Raw genomic sequence first — 15,698 nt, 5'->3', positions numbered from 1 at the left:
GAGAACAGGAGTGCGAAGTTAGCGGGCATTAGATTTTCCAGGAATAAAGATTTTTTTCACATTCTTCTGAAATTTCAGAAGGCGAGGGCAACCTGGCATGGATAAAATCACGTAACCTGCCTTCAGCCCAGATCTCTACAAAGAATAAGGGGAACTACGAGCTGCTGGAATTAAAAACATTGAATAATATTGCACTCATAACACTTAGGAAAATTAAGCTGCAAGTTTGAGCTGGAGTCCAGCCCTGCTCGGGGAAAACTGAAAGATCTGATGCCTCCTAATTAGAGCTGGCAAAAGAAATATAGCACAGGTGCCAAAAATGTGACTTCACCATTTATATTTATTTCTAAATCCTGGACAAGTTTGCTGGGTAGTTCCAACAAATAAAATGTGCTTGGAGCTAAGCTCACAAAAGCAGGAGGAGAAGCAGTAACGTTAGTTATGGTGTACGGGTCACAGAAAATCTGGACCCACTCTCTCCTCCACTGGCAAGGATTTGAGCCTATATTTCAGGAGCAAGAAAATTCCTGTGGTTGTTCCTTGCAGCACATGCGTGTGTGTGCTCCCTTTCCTGCTGGTGCCGGTGCTCTCTGTAATACAAAAAGTAGCTGGGTGCCAAAAGCAGTGGTGGAAATGCCAGTTCTCTCTTGCTGCGTGGCAAAGTGGTTGCCCCAAAGAAAGAAGAACGAGTCCTGCTTCAAAATATTCTTTGCCTTGGTGGTCAGGTTGCTGACCGGTCACATGTGTGCCACTGTCCAGATGATGCCTATGACTTGGAGCCTATGGTGCCTATGATTATGGATTGAAGTTTCCTGCCTCTAGTGACAGCTTAATTCCTCATTTCAAGGGCATTTTGGGCAGGGCAGCTCTCCCCTTGGAGTGCCCTATATAGTTCCTGGGGAGTGTAGACTAAGCCATATCATTGCAACACATTAACCTGGGTGGTTACAATGGAAATCCTTACAAGATTTAAACTGTGGTTCAAACCCTTTCACAGGAATCTTTAAGCTGGTGAGAACATTGAAGAGGAGTGCAGTCAGGATTGTTTTTCTACAATAACCTAACTCTAGTGGAAGCATTTAATGGTAAAGCATTTCTTGAGTTTAAGCCTGTGTTCCTCTGCTTTACTACGTTTTGTTCCTGAAGGAGATAACAAGGAATCCAGCGTGCTCTCATGGAGATGATGTCTGAGGCTATGGATATTGTTCTTAGTGGTTGGAGAGCAGCTGCCTAACAGGAGCTTCAGTCAGGGTCTCCGCCAAGAAATTCTGTGCTAGGAACTGTGACGAGTCACACACGAGCAACGAGGGTCTTAGTGGTGTGTGTGATTAGACAGTTTGACTGAGGATAAAATGCTTGGTGTCTCTAATCACCAGAGAGGGGAGAAGTGAGTACCTTTCCCTTTTTATTACAAGATACCATTCTTTTTCTCTTCTGCCTCTGTTACAGATCCAATTCTCAGTGCATGTTTTTGGCAGCTACAATGGTACTGTCTCCTTCTCTGTCAGGGAAGAGGTAAAGGGAGCTCCAGTCACCTTACCAATGTGGGAAAGAGCAGGGAGCTGGGGTGATCACTGGTTTCTCATCACCTTACCAATGCCAGTGCTTCAGAACCGGTAAGATCTCCGCTGGCAGCATCCATGGTTATCCCTGGAGATTTAGTAAGTTGTTACTGTCTTTATGGTGAAGCATCTCTTTCATTCTTGCCTTCTTCCAGGGCCATTTCTACTGGAAAAATGACAGAAGTACTGCAATTCTGCTTGCTGAGGAAGTATTCTGTCATACACGCGTGTATTCATGCATATACACAGCTTAGCTCAGCACAAGCTCATACTGTGTGTCTGCACTTACAAACAGTCTCAAACAGTGCTTAGGTATTGAGGATAGTGAGTGTCTGTACTAGAAACATGTTACCATTCTGAGAAAGCCAGTATATTCACAGTGGCAAAGTGCTCCCAGTAAGGAAACAGCTATATTACCATAGCTGCAGTTTGTGCTTCCACCGTAAAAACAGCCATGTGAGTCAAATGAGTGGTAAACTCACAGTTGAGCTCATACAGGTGTCCAGTCTAGGATCTGTACCAGTGCAGCCTAGGCAACTGGAGGTCATTCATTGCCACATCACTGATGCAACAATCTCAGGAAAAGATTGTTGCACAAACCAGCCTTGCACTCAGTTTTTCACAGTTTTAGATGTGAAAATACAGCGTGACATTGGTTTTCAAAATAAGTAAAATATTGAAGATTCAAAGAATTTGAGCCCTATCTATTATTAATCAGGTGTTTCTTCTCCCTCACTCGGTGTTGTTCAATCTCAAGCCATGTAGCTAGTGTTGGCAGCTGGTTATTTTGCGTGACAGAAACGATTTTTAAATTGCTCCAATCTGGTTTTTTGCACCTTCCTCAGGAAGGCCTGTTTCACATAACACTTAAGACAAAAAAAACCCTGGAAGTCTATACAGTAAAGATTATAAATGTACAACTATCCACCTAATATTGGCAATAAATAATGTCTGAAGACTTCATGGATTAGAAGGTGTGAGGGGATTCCTTTTAACCTCAAATATTCTCTGCATCTTTGTGTAAAAGACTAAGGATTTGGGTTTGGAAGTGATAGCAATTCAGACCCAAGCAGCAGTAAAACTCAAAGAGAAAGAATGTTGTTCCACCCTCCTTCTAGTTTAATTTCATGGATATGATTGGTCTCAGCATTATCATGTGTTCACCATGCGCACCTTTGCCCTTAATTATTCCTTTAGGATGGGATAGGTCTGCATGCTGGCAGTGTATTTAATATTCTTGTCATCTCTTTAGTTCTGCATATGTAAAGTATGAACAGGGAATTTGTCCAGAATAGCTCTTTTCCCCAGGCACTTTCATGTGAACCTAACTACAACAGAATCCTAGGGGCTCTTCAGGGGTATTTGAGACCTTCTGCTTCCTTTGATATATGATCCCTTATGCTTATCCCCTGAAGCCTTCAATTTGTGCATCAGCCCTCAATTCTGAAGGGAAATGGATCTTCTGGGGCAGGAGGGAATGGACAGCAAGAGACTTTAGGGAGCACTAGCCAGCACTGCATGAAAAAGAAAATTCGAATACTGTAATGTTTGAAAGAGTTGAGCACTTGGACAAAATGAAAGAAGGATAGGTCAAGCATGCATGTATTATGACAGTCTGTTTGAAGTTCTTTTGTCTTGTTTCACTTCATGTAACCTTTTTGTATGCCATTTTCAAGCAAATGTAGAACTGATGTGGCACAACAGTGAGGATCACTGTGGGTGAGGCTGGAACTGTCCAATCTAGCAAGCAGACTTGTGCTACCTGAGCCAGCCAAGTGACTGACAGCAGTAATAAGTTGTCATTTGCTGCACTGATCTGTAACAGAAACAGCAGCAGCACATACTTTGCTGGAAAGGGTTGCAGCTATTTGCTGCAAGTGAGAAAACTCTCATCCCAGGACACTTGGGCTCCATCCTAGGCCTCTTCTCTTGTTCCTTCCATGCTCCACTCCTTCTGTCTGGTCTCAGTTGCTTATGTGAGCACTCAGTGCCTTTCCTCTTTGTTTTCATATACTTGGTCTCTCTTCCTTCTCCTTCCAGCTCCTGTTTGTGAACACATTTTGTCCCACGCTTTCAGTAATAATTTCCCTCTCTGAACTCCTTTCTGCTTATTGTTTCCATCTCTCTTCCAGCAGATGCTATGTCTCTGTACGTTGCTTTTTTTTATTAAGTCTGACTCCCTTCCCTGTGCTTCCATTCTCTTCTCCTCCTGGTTATCTCTTGTGCACATTTATTTTGATGATCCCACACCTCCTGTAAAGGTTTATTCCCAGTCTTCCTGTTTGACTGGCTCTTTGTTTTTCTCTGTAGATCTGAGGCCTAAGCCCCACCACACACCAAGTCCAAACTCCCCTGCTGCAAAGTTCCCAGGGAGCTCCCCAACTTCTCCAAGATGCCACCTTCTTCACTCTGGATTCAGTTTAGGCAGCTGCTTTCTCCTATTTGACCAGAATCGGCAAAAAAAAAAAAAAAGGGCTGGGGAAGAAAAAATGTATTCCTTAATTTGGAAGGGCACTTCTCACTTCATGTAGCTGAAGCAGGACCTGACACGGTTAATAACAGCACTGCCATGGAAAACACTGCTTAGCCCCAGACTTGGAGATATCCAGGGAAGAGGAGTCTGCAGGCTTAAAAAAATTCTACCAGACATACAAGTGTCAGAGATGTAAAATTTTCAAGAACGTTTTACTAAAATTTGAAAAGATTCCCATTCAAATGGAAAAAAAGCTCATCCTTGCAGTGTGACTCTCTTCCTCACAAATTTCAGATCTCACTTCTAGCACCTGGTGGCACATAGGACTTAAAAAGTTGTCGGCATTTTTGATCATGGTCAAAATGATGAATCCCTGCTTTGTCTTGTCCTTAACACTGGCAAAACATTTTGACTGCTAGGCAAGTCATAACAAATCACCCAGAATAGAAAAGTTCAGCCTAAATTGGTTTAAGGCTGGTGAAGCTGCTAACAATTGTAAACAGAGGCGTATGGTGAATATTGTTGTACAATCTTAGTACAGTTTGCTATAAACCTCTGTGAATGACTTTTCTATATATTTGCGGGTGCTGGCAGCTTTCCTTGGTAATGCAAACTCCAACAATGCTTTGCTTTGGGAATTTTTTTAGTACAGAGTTTGGGCTGGCGTGTTATTTTTCTGTATCCTGGATCTTCAGGAAATTCCTGTCCTTCACTTCCTATACGAAAGGGCTGTAATTTTTCTTGGTTCCCTGAAGGGATGATAGCCAGTAACAAAGTGGATGGGAGAGGACAGGTCACACAGGAGAAGGGGTAGACATTACATGAATGGCTTTATGGGACCAGAAGTGGAGAAGCCTTAGCGGATAGGAGGAGATGGCCATGGAGGGGATATACAAATAGTATTTAACAGCAGATTCCTCCAGTGGCTTTATGTCTTAGGAGAGAAGAAAGACAAACTACATAGTTCGCTGATCAGACATCAGAGAGCTGGAGAGTGTAATATGCTGGAGTCAGCAAAATGAGCTCAATGAGCAGGAACACTGGAAACCCCTCTGGCTAACACAGCACAGAGTTCAAAAGGCAAATTCCTCCTCTTTTTCTGAATTTATAAGGAAGAGGAGGCATGCAGAGCCCTGAGCTTATCAGATGCCTGTTCTCATGCACAGGGGAGGGGGATCATTCTCCAGGCTCCCATTTGTACACAGCTGGAGCAGAAATCTACCTTGTAGCACAGTGCCATGGACTTTCTGCTCTGACTGCATGGAACAGATGCAGCAAATTGAGCTGACCAAGTATACACTGCCATATGGGTGCCTTAAGTAAGGAGTAGGCTGTGGTGCTGTATCTATGGCTGTGGGTCCTAGAAGTGCCCTAGTCCTTGGCTCAGGGTGCTGTGAGTTTCTCTTCCATCAAATGGCTGGAGGAATCACTATCTTGTGTCAGTGGACTTAAGTACAAGGTCTGAAGATGCAAAAGTATTGCTAAACCAGCTAATAATGAGTCAGTTTTCTGTAGGAAGGGGATCTAATGGCAAATTCCCCTCCAAACCTCGTAGCTAAGAGGGTGGTCTTTTAAGAGACCTTTGATTTGAATTTGCTGCACCAACACTTACTCCCAGAGTGCTCAGATCCTGTAGATCTGAATGCTTTCATTTAAGCACAAGGGGCTATTCTTGAGTTGGGGTAAAAGCAGCTTACCCCAAAAGATTTTGATGCAGCTATGCAACGATATATTAACTGTGGATATGGACCAACATTTGGCTGGTGGGTGGAATATGCGCACGCACTTTATTACGACTAATTTGGGACAAGTGTGTTGCTAGGCTGAATGATGAATGTCTCAGGCAGATCAATGCCTGATCTTTCATTAATCATCTTTGAGCTTCGCCATTGACAGTAGTAGAGATCCTCTCCATATGCCTTTATTATGCTCTAAATGGACTGAATATCAGACACCTGTTTACTTCTGAAATATAATGAAAAACAAATCAGTCCTATCCATTTGAAGGTGATCCTTCAGCCCATTTTCCTTCCTCCTTGTGAATTCGGACCGTGCCAATGCACATAGGACATGACTGACTTCCTAGGTAAGTAGCTAAACACCTGGTCACAGTGGAAAAATATGAAACAGCTCAGAAAGCAAACACTTTAGGGAGTTATGGCTGAAATTTAAAATGTCCTGACCTTCAGCCGAAATAAACTCATGTCATCTTGTTGAGGTACGCTGGCCGAAGGTCAGGCCCAAGATTCCTGTGTATTTGGATATTGTTGTTGTGTTCAGTTTTTATTCTGGTTATTGCATGGGAAGAAGGAGTTTCTTTTTCCCCCTTTCCTTTTGCACATGTCTAATTTCCTGGCTGTTTATAGCAATTAAATAAAGATTGTTGTCTGTGTATAACTAGTAGTGAGGGACAGTAGCTTGTGTTTCTACATGTATATGCAGAAAGCAAGGCAAGTAGGGTTTGTGTTCTTGTTCTCCATGAACTACGGCATTATATGAATGTTGGTTGGTCCTTACTAACTGTTGATGTGTGGATAAGAGTTCTAGCAAGTCCTCTTGGCTGCTCTGCAGGGCTTGTCTAGAGGAAACATTCTAGATAATGATGATCATTATTTGATGTCAAGGGAACATTTTGGGTTTTTTAGGGGGTTTCCCCACCCCTACCCTTTTGTCTGTCTTCTCCAAAACTTCTGTTTTATTGCAAAGGTTTCAACTGCAACTCCTGGCAACCTGGGGCTGGAATTCCCAAGCTGACATTGCTATCGACAATATTACATTTGGACTGGACTGCTTCACTGACGGTGAGCCACAAATGTTGCAGTATCTCTTAAAGAATTTGAGTAGTGTAATTGCCATCCCAAAGATCCAGGATGCACGCACACTGTTCCCCTCACAGAGTGCACATGGTTCATTTGTGTTAACTTTTACAGCACAAAGCCATTTTCTCTCTGACCTACTGAAGATTGCAAGTAGAGGCAATTTAACAGTGTGTCAGAGTTTCCTAGTGCTCTTTTATTCTCTAACCTGGGATATCCTGTATCATGTAGTAGCAACCTGCCTGTGTGTGCCTTGGCAAGAAACACCAGACTTATTCCTTAGCCCCTAAGTGGAAGGATTACATCACACTCTTCTTCAGCAGACCTCACTGACCTGTGCACCCTGGCAATTGATGGCTGAAGGGAATTTGTTGAAATCAAAGGGGAAAGTCACCATATTTTAGTGGAGGAAAGGAAGACAATGAAAGAATAAAGTGACTCCCTGACAGTAAAGTTTAGATTATTGCAACAAGTTTGTTTTACCCTGCAAGGAGGTGTCACTGCCAGATACGTAACAGATGTGCTTTCCTTTGCTTCATTACTGCAAATGCAGCTGACCACGATGTGTTCCACTGGAAAACGGAGCTAGTGCTACCCCCTGAAGCATGTTAGCAAAAGTTGGATTTTCTTAGCAGTCAAGAGGAAAGAGGTTGGATTTTTGAACCTTTTGCAAATATTAGAAATTGCCATCTTTTTGTACCTGGAGAAAAGTCCTATTACTCTGCTGTAAAGGAACTGGAGAATATGCAGCATTTGAATTGTGACTCCTATTGCACACAAAATATGCATCAGTGGTCCTGTGCGATCCTTCATGTGTTACCACACCCCGTATGTCAGCATTTAGACTCATAACAAGTCTCTTCAGAGGCTAGCTGTAGCCTAACATAACATGGGAAGGCTTATGTCAGAACAGACGTGTTAGAAGTTCTTCCTCAACAGAAGCCCCTTTTCCGTCTCACCTTTGTTTGATTCAGTCTCCTGTTCTCCATCCCTTTGTTCTATGGGCACTGAAACCACCCTTGTATAAAATGCTGAGCATGCACACTTTCATTTGAAATTAAGAGGAGGAGATTTTCGTGATGGCCATGTAATTCATTCACTCCAGCTCCTTAACAGGTCCCTTTGGGCCCCCCAAAATTATTTGCTAACGCTTTATTTTGAAATCTTTTGAGGAAACTGAAGGGAGTGGTTCCAGGTGCTCTTGTGCCAGCTGATGTGCACCCAACTGCTGGAGGTTACTGCCCTCCTGAGAGCAAATACAGCCTCCAGTTTACCCACAGACATTTTGCTGGCTCTGATATAGGGATGTATCCTTTGGCTAATAGGTGAGGCGTAAATGCCACTGCAGCAGTGTAATCAGAGCTTGTACATTAGACTGGCCAAGTTACTCCTCGTGTTCAATTAGTATAAATTGTACTGATGCCCACAAGCAGCTGCCACTTACCCCATTTGAAGGTGTGACCCAGAGATGTGTGACTCATGGCAGAAGAAAGGCATCATGAAGGAGACATGTTTCTCGGAAGTCTTACACTTGCCTCTGTTCCTTGAATCCTCTTTGCAAATTGACATTTTCTCGCCTCTGAAAGCAACCCCCTTGCATTTGTCTTCTCATGACTTTAATTCAGTTAAGTTGCAGAGAAGCCCAGCAGCTCTGCTGTGTTTTCAGTAATTAAATTATTTCTCCCTGGCAAGGAGAGGTTTCAGATGTCAGAGATGGAGCCAATTAAGATCCAAGCAGTGAATTCTTTGCATGAGGGCAGCAGGAAGGATGTATGGCAGGAAGGAAGATTTTGCTGCTTGCTAGGAAGTAAATATTATTTTCTCCATTTATTTCAATCCTGTACTTCAATTGCTCTACAAAACCCAGTGCAGAGTCTGAAAGCACTGCTTGTCTGTATGCAAGCTGGGAAAGAAGGTGAGGTTTTCCATATACCTCAGAACCAAGAGGAAAGATTCAGTAAGATTTAGGAGGAAAGGAAGTGCCTAGTGAGGCCAGCCTGAGGGATATCAATAAGGGCAATAAACAAACAGACCATTCTTTGAGTGGCAGCTTCTGGGCAGTGAGAGATGTTTTCCCTGTGAAAAGGTGAGATGAAACCACCTTCTGGTTCATACAATCACAGTGTGTAAGAAGATGTCGCAGACCAGGTGACATGGGTCTGGTTCGTTGTGAGAACATTTAGGAAACTGGCATAAAAATATTTTATTGGTTGAGTTAACTAGTGCTTTCATAGGAAAAGGTCTGAATTGTGAGTGTATAAATATGAAAACATGATCTGGCATGTCAAATAGAGTGCGTCTGCATGATTGTTGCCCTCCTCACTGCTTATGTGGTTGCTGCTTTTACTATTGCCTTTTGGTGCTCTGAGCATGATATTGTTCCAATTAAGTTCACAAGACCATGGTATGTCAAAGTGCCTTCTACTACTCTGGCCTAGGGGCTACATTTAACTCTGTGCATCATTTAGCATTTCCCAGAAGATTGGTTTCTAAATGGTAAGACTGTCCAAAGAGAGCTTTTGTATGGCATATCTCTAGTTCTTGACTTTGGAGTCCCTGACCCAGCAATGTCTGGTTCTGTTGACCTGCCAGTCTCATTGCTTGAGGTGAATGGCGGGGGGTGGTTCAAGCCTCATTACTGCCTCGTTTCACTGATTTAAGAAGGTGTTGACTAGAAATGCAGAAGATCAAGTAAAGGGATAGGGAAGGGAAAAGCTGTGGCAGCTTCCTCATTCTCTGTCCTACTCCAAGACAAGCTGGAGAGGCTTCCAGGAATACTCCAACCTGCATCAGTAAGGTGGTGTCTCTGAGGAGACCATGCACACTTTGAGGATCCTGTGAGACACCTTACTCTGATTAATCCCAGCTACAGGGCCTCTATATGTTTTTTCATTACAGTCCCAGAGACAAAGAAGTGGGAGTTAGTTACTCTAGCTCTTTGCCTGCAGGAGATGCCTCGTCTTTCTCCTTTACACTTCCCTCTGTCCCTTTTCAGAGTGGAAATCAAGAGCATTAGCTAAATCCTGGAGAAAGGAGTCCAGTGCTCTTCATGTTTTTCTGATATAGGTACACCTTAATATGAATTAAGTCTTGTTCCCTTCCATTCGCTTACAGTCAACATGTTGGTTGTCAGAGGAGGAAATGGAATCTGGACTGGAGCATCAGCCCCTGGATCCCATGGCTACATCATGTTTGTAGAAAATGCCACCTTACAAATTTGTGTCTGACAGTACATAACATATCGGCCTTCTAACAGTTAATGGCTCATGTGGACAGGCTGATGCTCAGTCTGTCTTGCAGCTTGTCTGCTGCTGAGCACAGAGGAGAGAGAAGCTTTCTTCCAGAGCATGAGAGTTTGAGACTGTTTGGAGAAATAGGAAAGACTGTTTGTTTGGAAATGAGGCATTGCCTTAGGATACTCAGTTGGGATGCTTCAAAAAAAATCCATGCAGACACACAGACCAACTCTATTTCAGAGAGTGATTTGCATTCCTTTGCTCTGGCAAATATAACCAGACTGCTTGTACGTCTCTAAATATCTGAAACTGTTGTGATCTTTGGGATTAGTAATTCAGTGCCAGCCTTGGGACACCAAGCACCTTTTCTGGCCATACATTATCTTTTTTCATTTGCCTTTCCTTCTTGTCTTTGATCCAGATCATTTGTTTTAGGCTAATTTCATTTTTCACTGGCTTGACAACTTCATCCATTGAAGTTCTCTATCCCAGTATGAACAGAGTGTGTCAGTACAAAGCTCCCTTTTACTTCCATCCATCAATGTGCTTTCAGTCAGACCTGGGGGTATATTCTCAGGAGTAAAAGCTCAGGAAGGTCTCCATGCTTCAATTTCTTATTTGGCCTTTCTGACACAGCTAACAAGGGTGTTAATTATCCCTATTTAGAGCAGTGGCTTTGTGGAAGAGATAATTGTCCAGCTGGAAATGAATGACTCTCTTTTCAACAGAGCATCAAACAGCTGTTAGATTCTCACAACTGGAACAAATTGAAATATTTGTAATGTTTTTCAACTAATGAAAAATGTTCAATATTAAATTAACTGAGGGCTCATAAAATGGAAGTAAGTATCTCCTTTTTCTTATAGAGATTTTCCAATCAAAGATCTGCATAGAAATGGGTAATTTAAGTATTGAAGCAGGATGTTTGCAGAGTCTAAGGCAAGGGTTCAGTTATTACTTTTTCTGGTTGTAAGGCAGCTTTGGTTATGCATGCTGTTCTCAATGCATTCAGATGCTTTGGCTCAGCAACTGCTTGAAGTCCCTCCTCTCTGAGAAAAGGCTGATTTTTAAAGATCTGTTTCACTGGTCAAAAATGTAGCATTTTGCTCTGTGCTTTTTAAAAAGGTTTGTCCAAACAGTTACGGCTTGCATCAAGAGTATATGATATGTATATGCTGTTTCTTAGCTGTGTATGTTAGTGAGATAAGCAATTTTATTTAGTAATTTTATTCTCTAAGCGAGGTCTGAGATGCTCAAAGTTGGTTGCTGAGAGGGGAGTGATCTGTTGGACTGGTTTACTTACCATGATACCATTCAGAACTAAAGACAAAAGTTTTTGCTATCACTTTCCTTCTTACCTCCACTCATTTGGCCATCCAGAATTGCCACCTGACCTTTAGGCCAGCAGAGCATCAATACCTGGTATCTGTTCTCCCACACTATGCTTTTCCCAGAGTTTCTTGGGATCACAGTCAGTAGAATTTGCCAGCCAAGGAGCTTATCCTGCAGGTGAGCCTGCATGGGATAACATAGGGAGTTTGTGTTCATGTGAAGTCCCACTGATGCAAGTGGTTAACCCAAGACATAGACCCAAAAGAATAACAAGAAGTTATGATTGTTTAAAACACTTTTTCTGCCCAAGATATTTGCTTGTTTTAACCAAATGTTTGTAACTGGTTCATTCATCTGATCTTTAAATGTTCCGTCTCTCTTTTCTACCATCCTCCCATCTCTCCCATCCATTCTACAAACTATTACAGGAAGACAACCAAATCATTTTGGTGGGAAGCGCCAGTATCCACGGGAGATTAATATCCTGGATGAGCATCTTCTGAACCCCCTGGAAGAGCCCTCCCTCCCAGGTAGGTGATTTAGTACTGAAAAGGTGTTTCTTGGCTGGAAGAGGTGGCTCCCTTCCCATCCTCTGTGTGTGATCTGCCTTCCCTATTAGCAACAAAGCAACTAAATATAATCAAAGATGTGGAGACCATGTCAATTAGTTTCCATTTGGCAGTAGGGCAGCAGCTTGCTGGAGCCCAGTTCACCAGTCCTTAAAGAGCCATGGAGGGGAAGAGAGTGAGGATTTGGAAATCCACTGAGGAGAAAAAAATGGATTAAAAACTAGGAGAACGGGGGTCACTGAGGACCAGTTTACTGATAGCAGTACAGACTGCCACTCTGGAGGGCAGGTAACAACTGTGCAGGTGAGAAAAGCTGTCTAAAGGAGGGCCTGAGGAGGGGAGGTTGTGCATGAGGCTGCTTTGCTGCCAACAAATACCTGTGCGTGACTGCACCACCTCCTGAAAACTGTCTCTGTCTGAAATATGACAATCTGTACTGCTGTAAGTTCATCTGTTAGCTCCAGGAGCAGAGATTTCTGTAATGTTGCTAACACTCGTACCCCAATGATTAATCTGCATCCTGTTTGCAGGATGACATCTGTTGGGAATCGTTTTGCTTGCCTCTTCTTTTGAAGAATATTAGATTAATTTTTTTTATGTTTGGGATTTTTACTGTTATTTTAATCATTCAGCTCTTAAACAGTTCTACTTGCGAGTTTGGCCCTTGTGCATGCACTGCATCATACAGTTTTTAGGTACTTTTTTAATAGTTTTATTCTTAGGCCCCATCTTATTCATTGGACAAGATGTATATGTTTGGGTCTTGGACAAGGGGTACGCAATGCAGGAGATGGTTTTCTGCTGTATTGTTGTAGAAACAAAGGAATAATGCTTAACAAGAGCCACAAAAAAAGTTTGCTTGAAGGAACAGGGCCCCTACTGAGAGTAGCAGCAGGCTGTGCTCCCAACTGTTGCTGCTGCCACAGGGTTCTTGTGCAAGCCTGAGAGACATCACTTAAAACTTTCACCACCTTTTGTAGATGGTCATGAGTTGTAATGGCAGATGCTTTCAGCCTTTCTGTGTATACACATTTCTGTGTATATGCTTCAGTTCCCATCTGGAAATTTGAATGTTTTCTTCTTGCTTCATACTGACATTGAGAAGAAAAATTTGTTTATGTCTGTGAGACTCTTTGATAAACCCCCTCAGAAGCTCCTCCTGACTCTCAAATGATGCATTAATCTGCAGTCTATGATTTATTAGAAAGTGTGCAGAAAATAAGGTGAGAGAGGAAAAAAACCAGTGACTATATAAAGAGCAGTAGTTGTGCTGTGACTAGAATAAAGTTGTGACAATATGATATAAGTATTCTGTAGTCATATAATTAAGGGTGCTATCTCAGTGGAGTGTGTTATGAGGGAGCTGCATTAAAGTTGAACAGATAAATTTAACTTTAACATGTACTGGCTTTCAAGTTGCAAACATTGTAAATGCAAGTTTAAGCATTTTTTGTATCATTATAATCCGTAAGTATGTGATCAAATAGACATCCTGAGTTTAAAAGCCCTGTAGATAGCATATACTGCTGCAACATGGTCTTTCTTATGATCATCTAGTTTTTATCTAAAAATCATTAATGTTCTTTGTGAATAACAGTAATGTGAATTTTGTTATCAAAGGATCATTAAGGAAACGTCCACAGGAACAGGTTTGTTTCAGTGATACTTGCCCTTTGGTTATATAGTTCTGTGAGTTACTGCACGTGTCCTAGTAATAAAGACGAGCTCACACCTGCCCCAACTCTTGCTGTTTTGGCCACAGGGGACACATCTGTTGTTCTCTGGTGGTTCACTACATGTGGTGCCAGTGGTCCCCATGGGCCAACTCAAGCTCAGTGCGACAGTGCCTATAAGAACAGCAACGTGTCAGTGACCGTGGAGAAAGAAGGCAGGCTCCGAGGAGTGCAGGTTTGGAGAGTGCCAGCCACAAACAGATACAGGTGAGTATCAGTGCGTGCTGAAGGTGCAGCCGTGTTTAACTGCTTTTTGTCTGTGGTGTCAGTGTGGGACCATCTGTGCTGAGTGGGTGGAGGGGGCAGTGAAGTGAGAGGGAAATAGGAGTGCTAGCTATAAGGATCTGTGTCTGAGCTACCATGAAGCCTGGAAGAGTGCAGTGGTGACTCAGGACAGATCACAACAGGAGTGACTGTGGGCATGCGGTTAAGTGGAAGTGCTGCCATCATTTCAGTCCCAAAGACTTGGTCTTCTAGATTTGGCTATAGCAGCTCATGCTATTTGCTCCTGAAGCATCTGTCTCCAGTGCTCTGGTGTAGAACTGGTCTGTCCTCGTGAGCAGCCTCAGATGCATGGGTCTGAGACAAAGAAAAGTTGTGAGATGCTGCAGCAGGGGAGCACGCTCTGGAGCAGTGCCTGTTTGGGATTGCAGGCTGGGGAGAGCTTGCAAATGGAGTTGCTCTGGGGATTAGAAGTGTAAGATTTGCCTCTTGACTTACTTTTTCTTCCAGGATTTCTGCCTATGGAGCAGCTGGAGGGAAGGGAGCCAAAAACCACAATAAGAGGTCCCATGGTGTCTTCATCTCGGCCACCTTCCAGCTGGAGAAAGATGAGCTGCTGTACATCTTAGTGGGGCAGCAGGGGGAGGATGCCTGCCCTGGGGTGAGGGCTGCACAAGCACATGTGGGCAGAGGCTTTGCAGATACCATTCAGTGGGTGGCTTGGGGTTTGGTGATGAAAGATAAAAATCCCAGGATCCAGCAATGAAATTCAGTCAGGAGACTGTGAAGAACCAATAAACCAAGTTAGAAAGAACCTCAAAAAAAATAAAGAACTCTGAAAAGAAAAACAATCCCAAAATGCATAAACAAATATGAAGCCCACAGGAATTTTGCCTTAAGTTCCTGGTGTTTGAAATAAGTTCTTCATCAGCTTTCTACTGCTTATTTTAAGCAGGGAGCTAGTAGGTGAGGGTTGTGTTCTTCCTCTTTTATTTTTCCACAGCCTAGGTTTCATTCTGCCTACCAGGATTTCAGATAATTTACTAGTATTTATGGAAGCACCCAGCAGTGTTGTGGCTGCACTGTGTTAGATACTTTCTAAGCTTAAAGACTAAGGTCTGAATCCAAAGCCTATTGAAACCAATGGGAATACTCCCACTAGCTACAGCGGCCCCTGTATTAGACATGTGAGTGGGTTTTTTTTTGTCATTACATGACAAACAGAAATTGATTATGTGAATGTTTATATATATGTCCTCTAACACTAGACCAAATGATTTGAAACTCCTTTTATCACTTAGGCTCAAAAGTTGCCTCTTGACCATGAATTCTTTGGTATTTCCTCTTTCCAGAGATGTGGTCTGTCACAAAGTTGTTTTCTCCCCACAGTTAGACTGCTAAGTTTTGCAATGCTTTCACTATTCTTGTAGGCATTTGAAGTTACCATTTACCTTGCCCAGAGCATGTGATGCCTGACCCAGATACTGCAACAGATTCTAAAACCAGTCTTTCCTCACTTTAGATGCTACAAGAATTATGTCTGTATAAATACAACATACATTTGTGCATCTGCAGTTCCCTCTCCAGCGCAGTGGCTTAGATCATTACCTGCAAAGGTGCCCATTATTCCCTTGCATTTCATGACCTGTTCTCCAGATTGCAAAGTATAACTGAGCACTAACTAGCTCCCCTTGGCAGACGCTACAGGAAAAAGTTTCCCTTCATTTTTCCCACTTCCAAAGCCCAGCTTTTTTT

At 42.7% G+C, this 15,698-nt stretch overlaps 1 protein-coding gene across 1 annotated transcript in view; it reads left to right on the top strand.

Annotated features, from left to right (window-relative positions):
* The window catches only part of LOC104536379 (leukocyte tyrosine kinase receptor-like), a 49,997-nt gene that overhangs the window by 12,353 nt on the left and 21,946 nt on the right, over positions 1–15,698 (top strand). Inside the window, exons 6-10 of the mRNA XM_010178967.1 lie at positions 1,450–1,616; positions 6,742–6,836; positions 11,848–11,949; positions 13,751–13,928; positions 14,454–14,604. Coding sequence (XP_010177269.1) covers positions 1,450–1,616; positions 6,742–6,836; positions 11,848–11,949; positions 13,751–13,928; positions 14,454–14,604 — 693 coding nt within the window. The remainder of the gene's footprint in view (positions 1–1,449; positions 1,617–6,741; positions 6,837–11,847; positions 11,950–13,750; positions 13,929–14,453; positions 14,605–15,698) is intronic.

This window comes from Mesitornis unicolor, unplaced genomic scaffold (assembly GCF_000695765.1).
Source record: "Mesitornis unicolor isolate BGI_N332 unplaced genomic scaffold, ASM69576v1 scaffold172, whole genome shotgun sequence".
Lineage (NCBI taxonomy): Eukaryota > Metazoa > Chordata > Aves > Mesitornithiformes > Mesitornithidae > Mesitornis > Mesitornis unicolor.
This window is presented reverse-complemented; position numbering and strand designations above follow the sequence as displayed.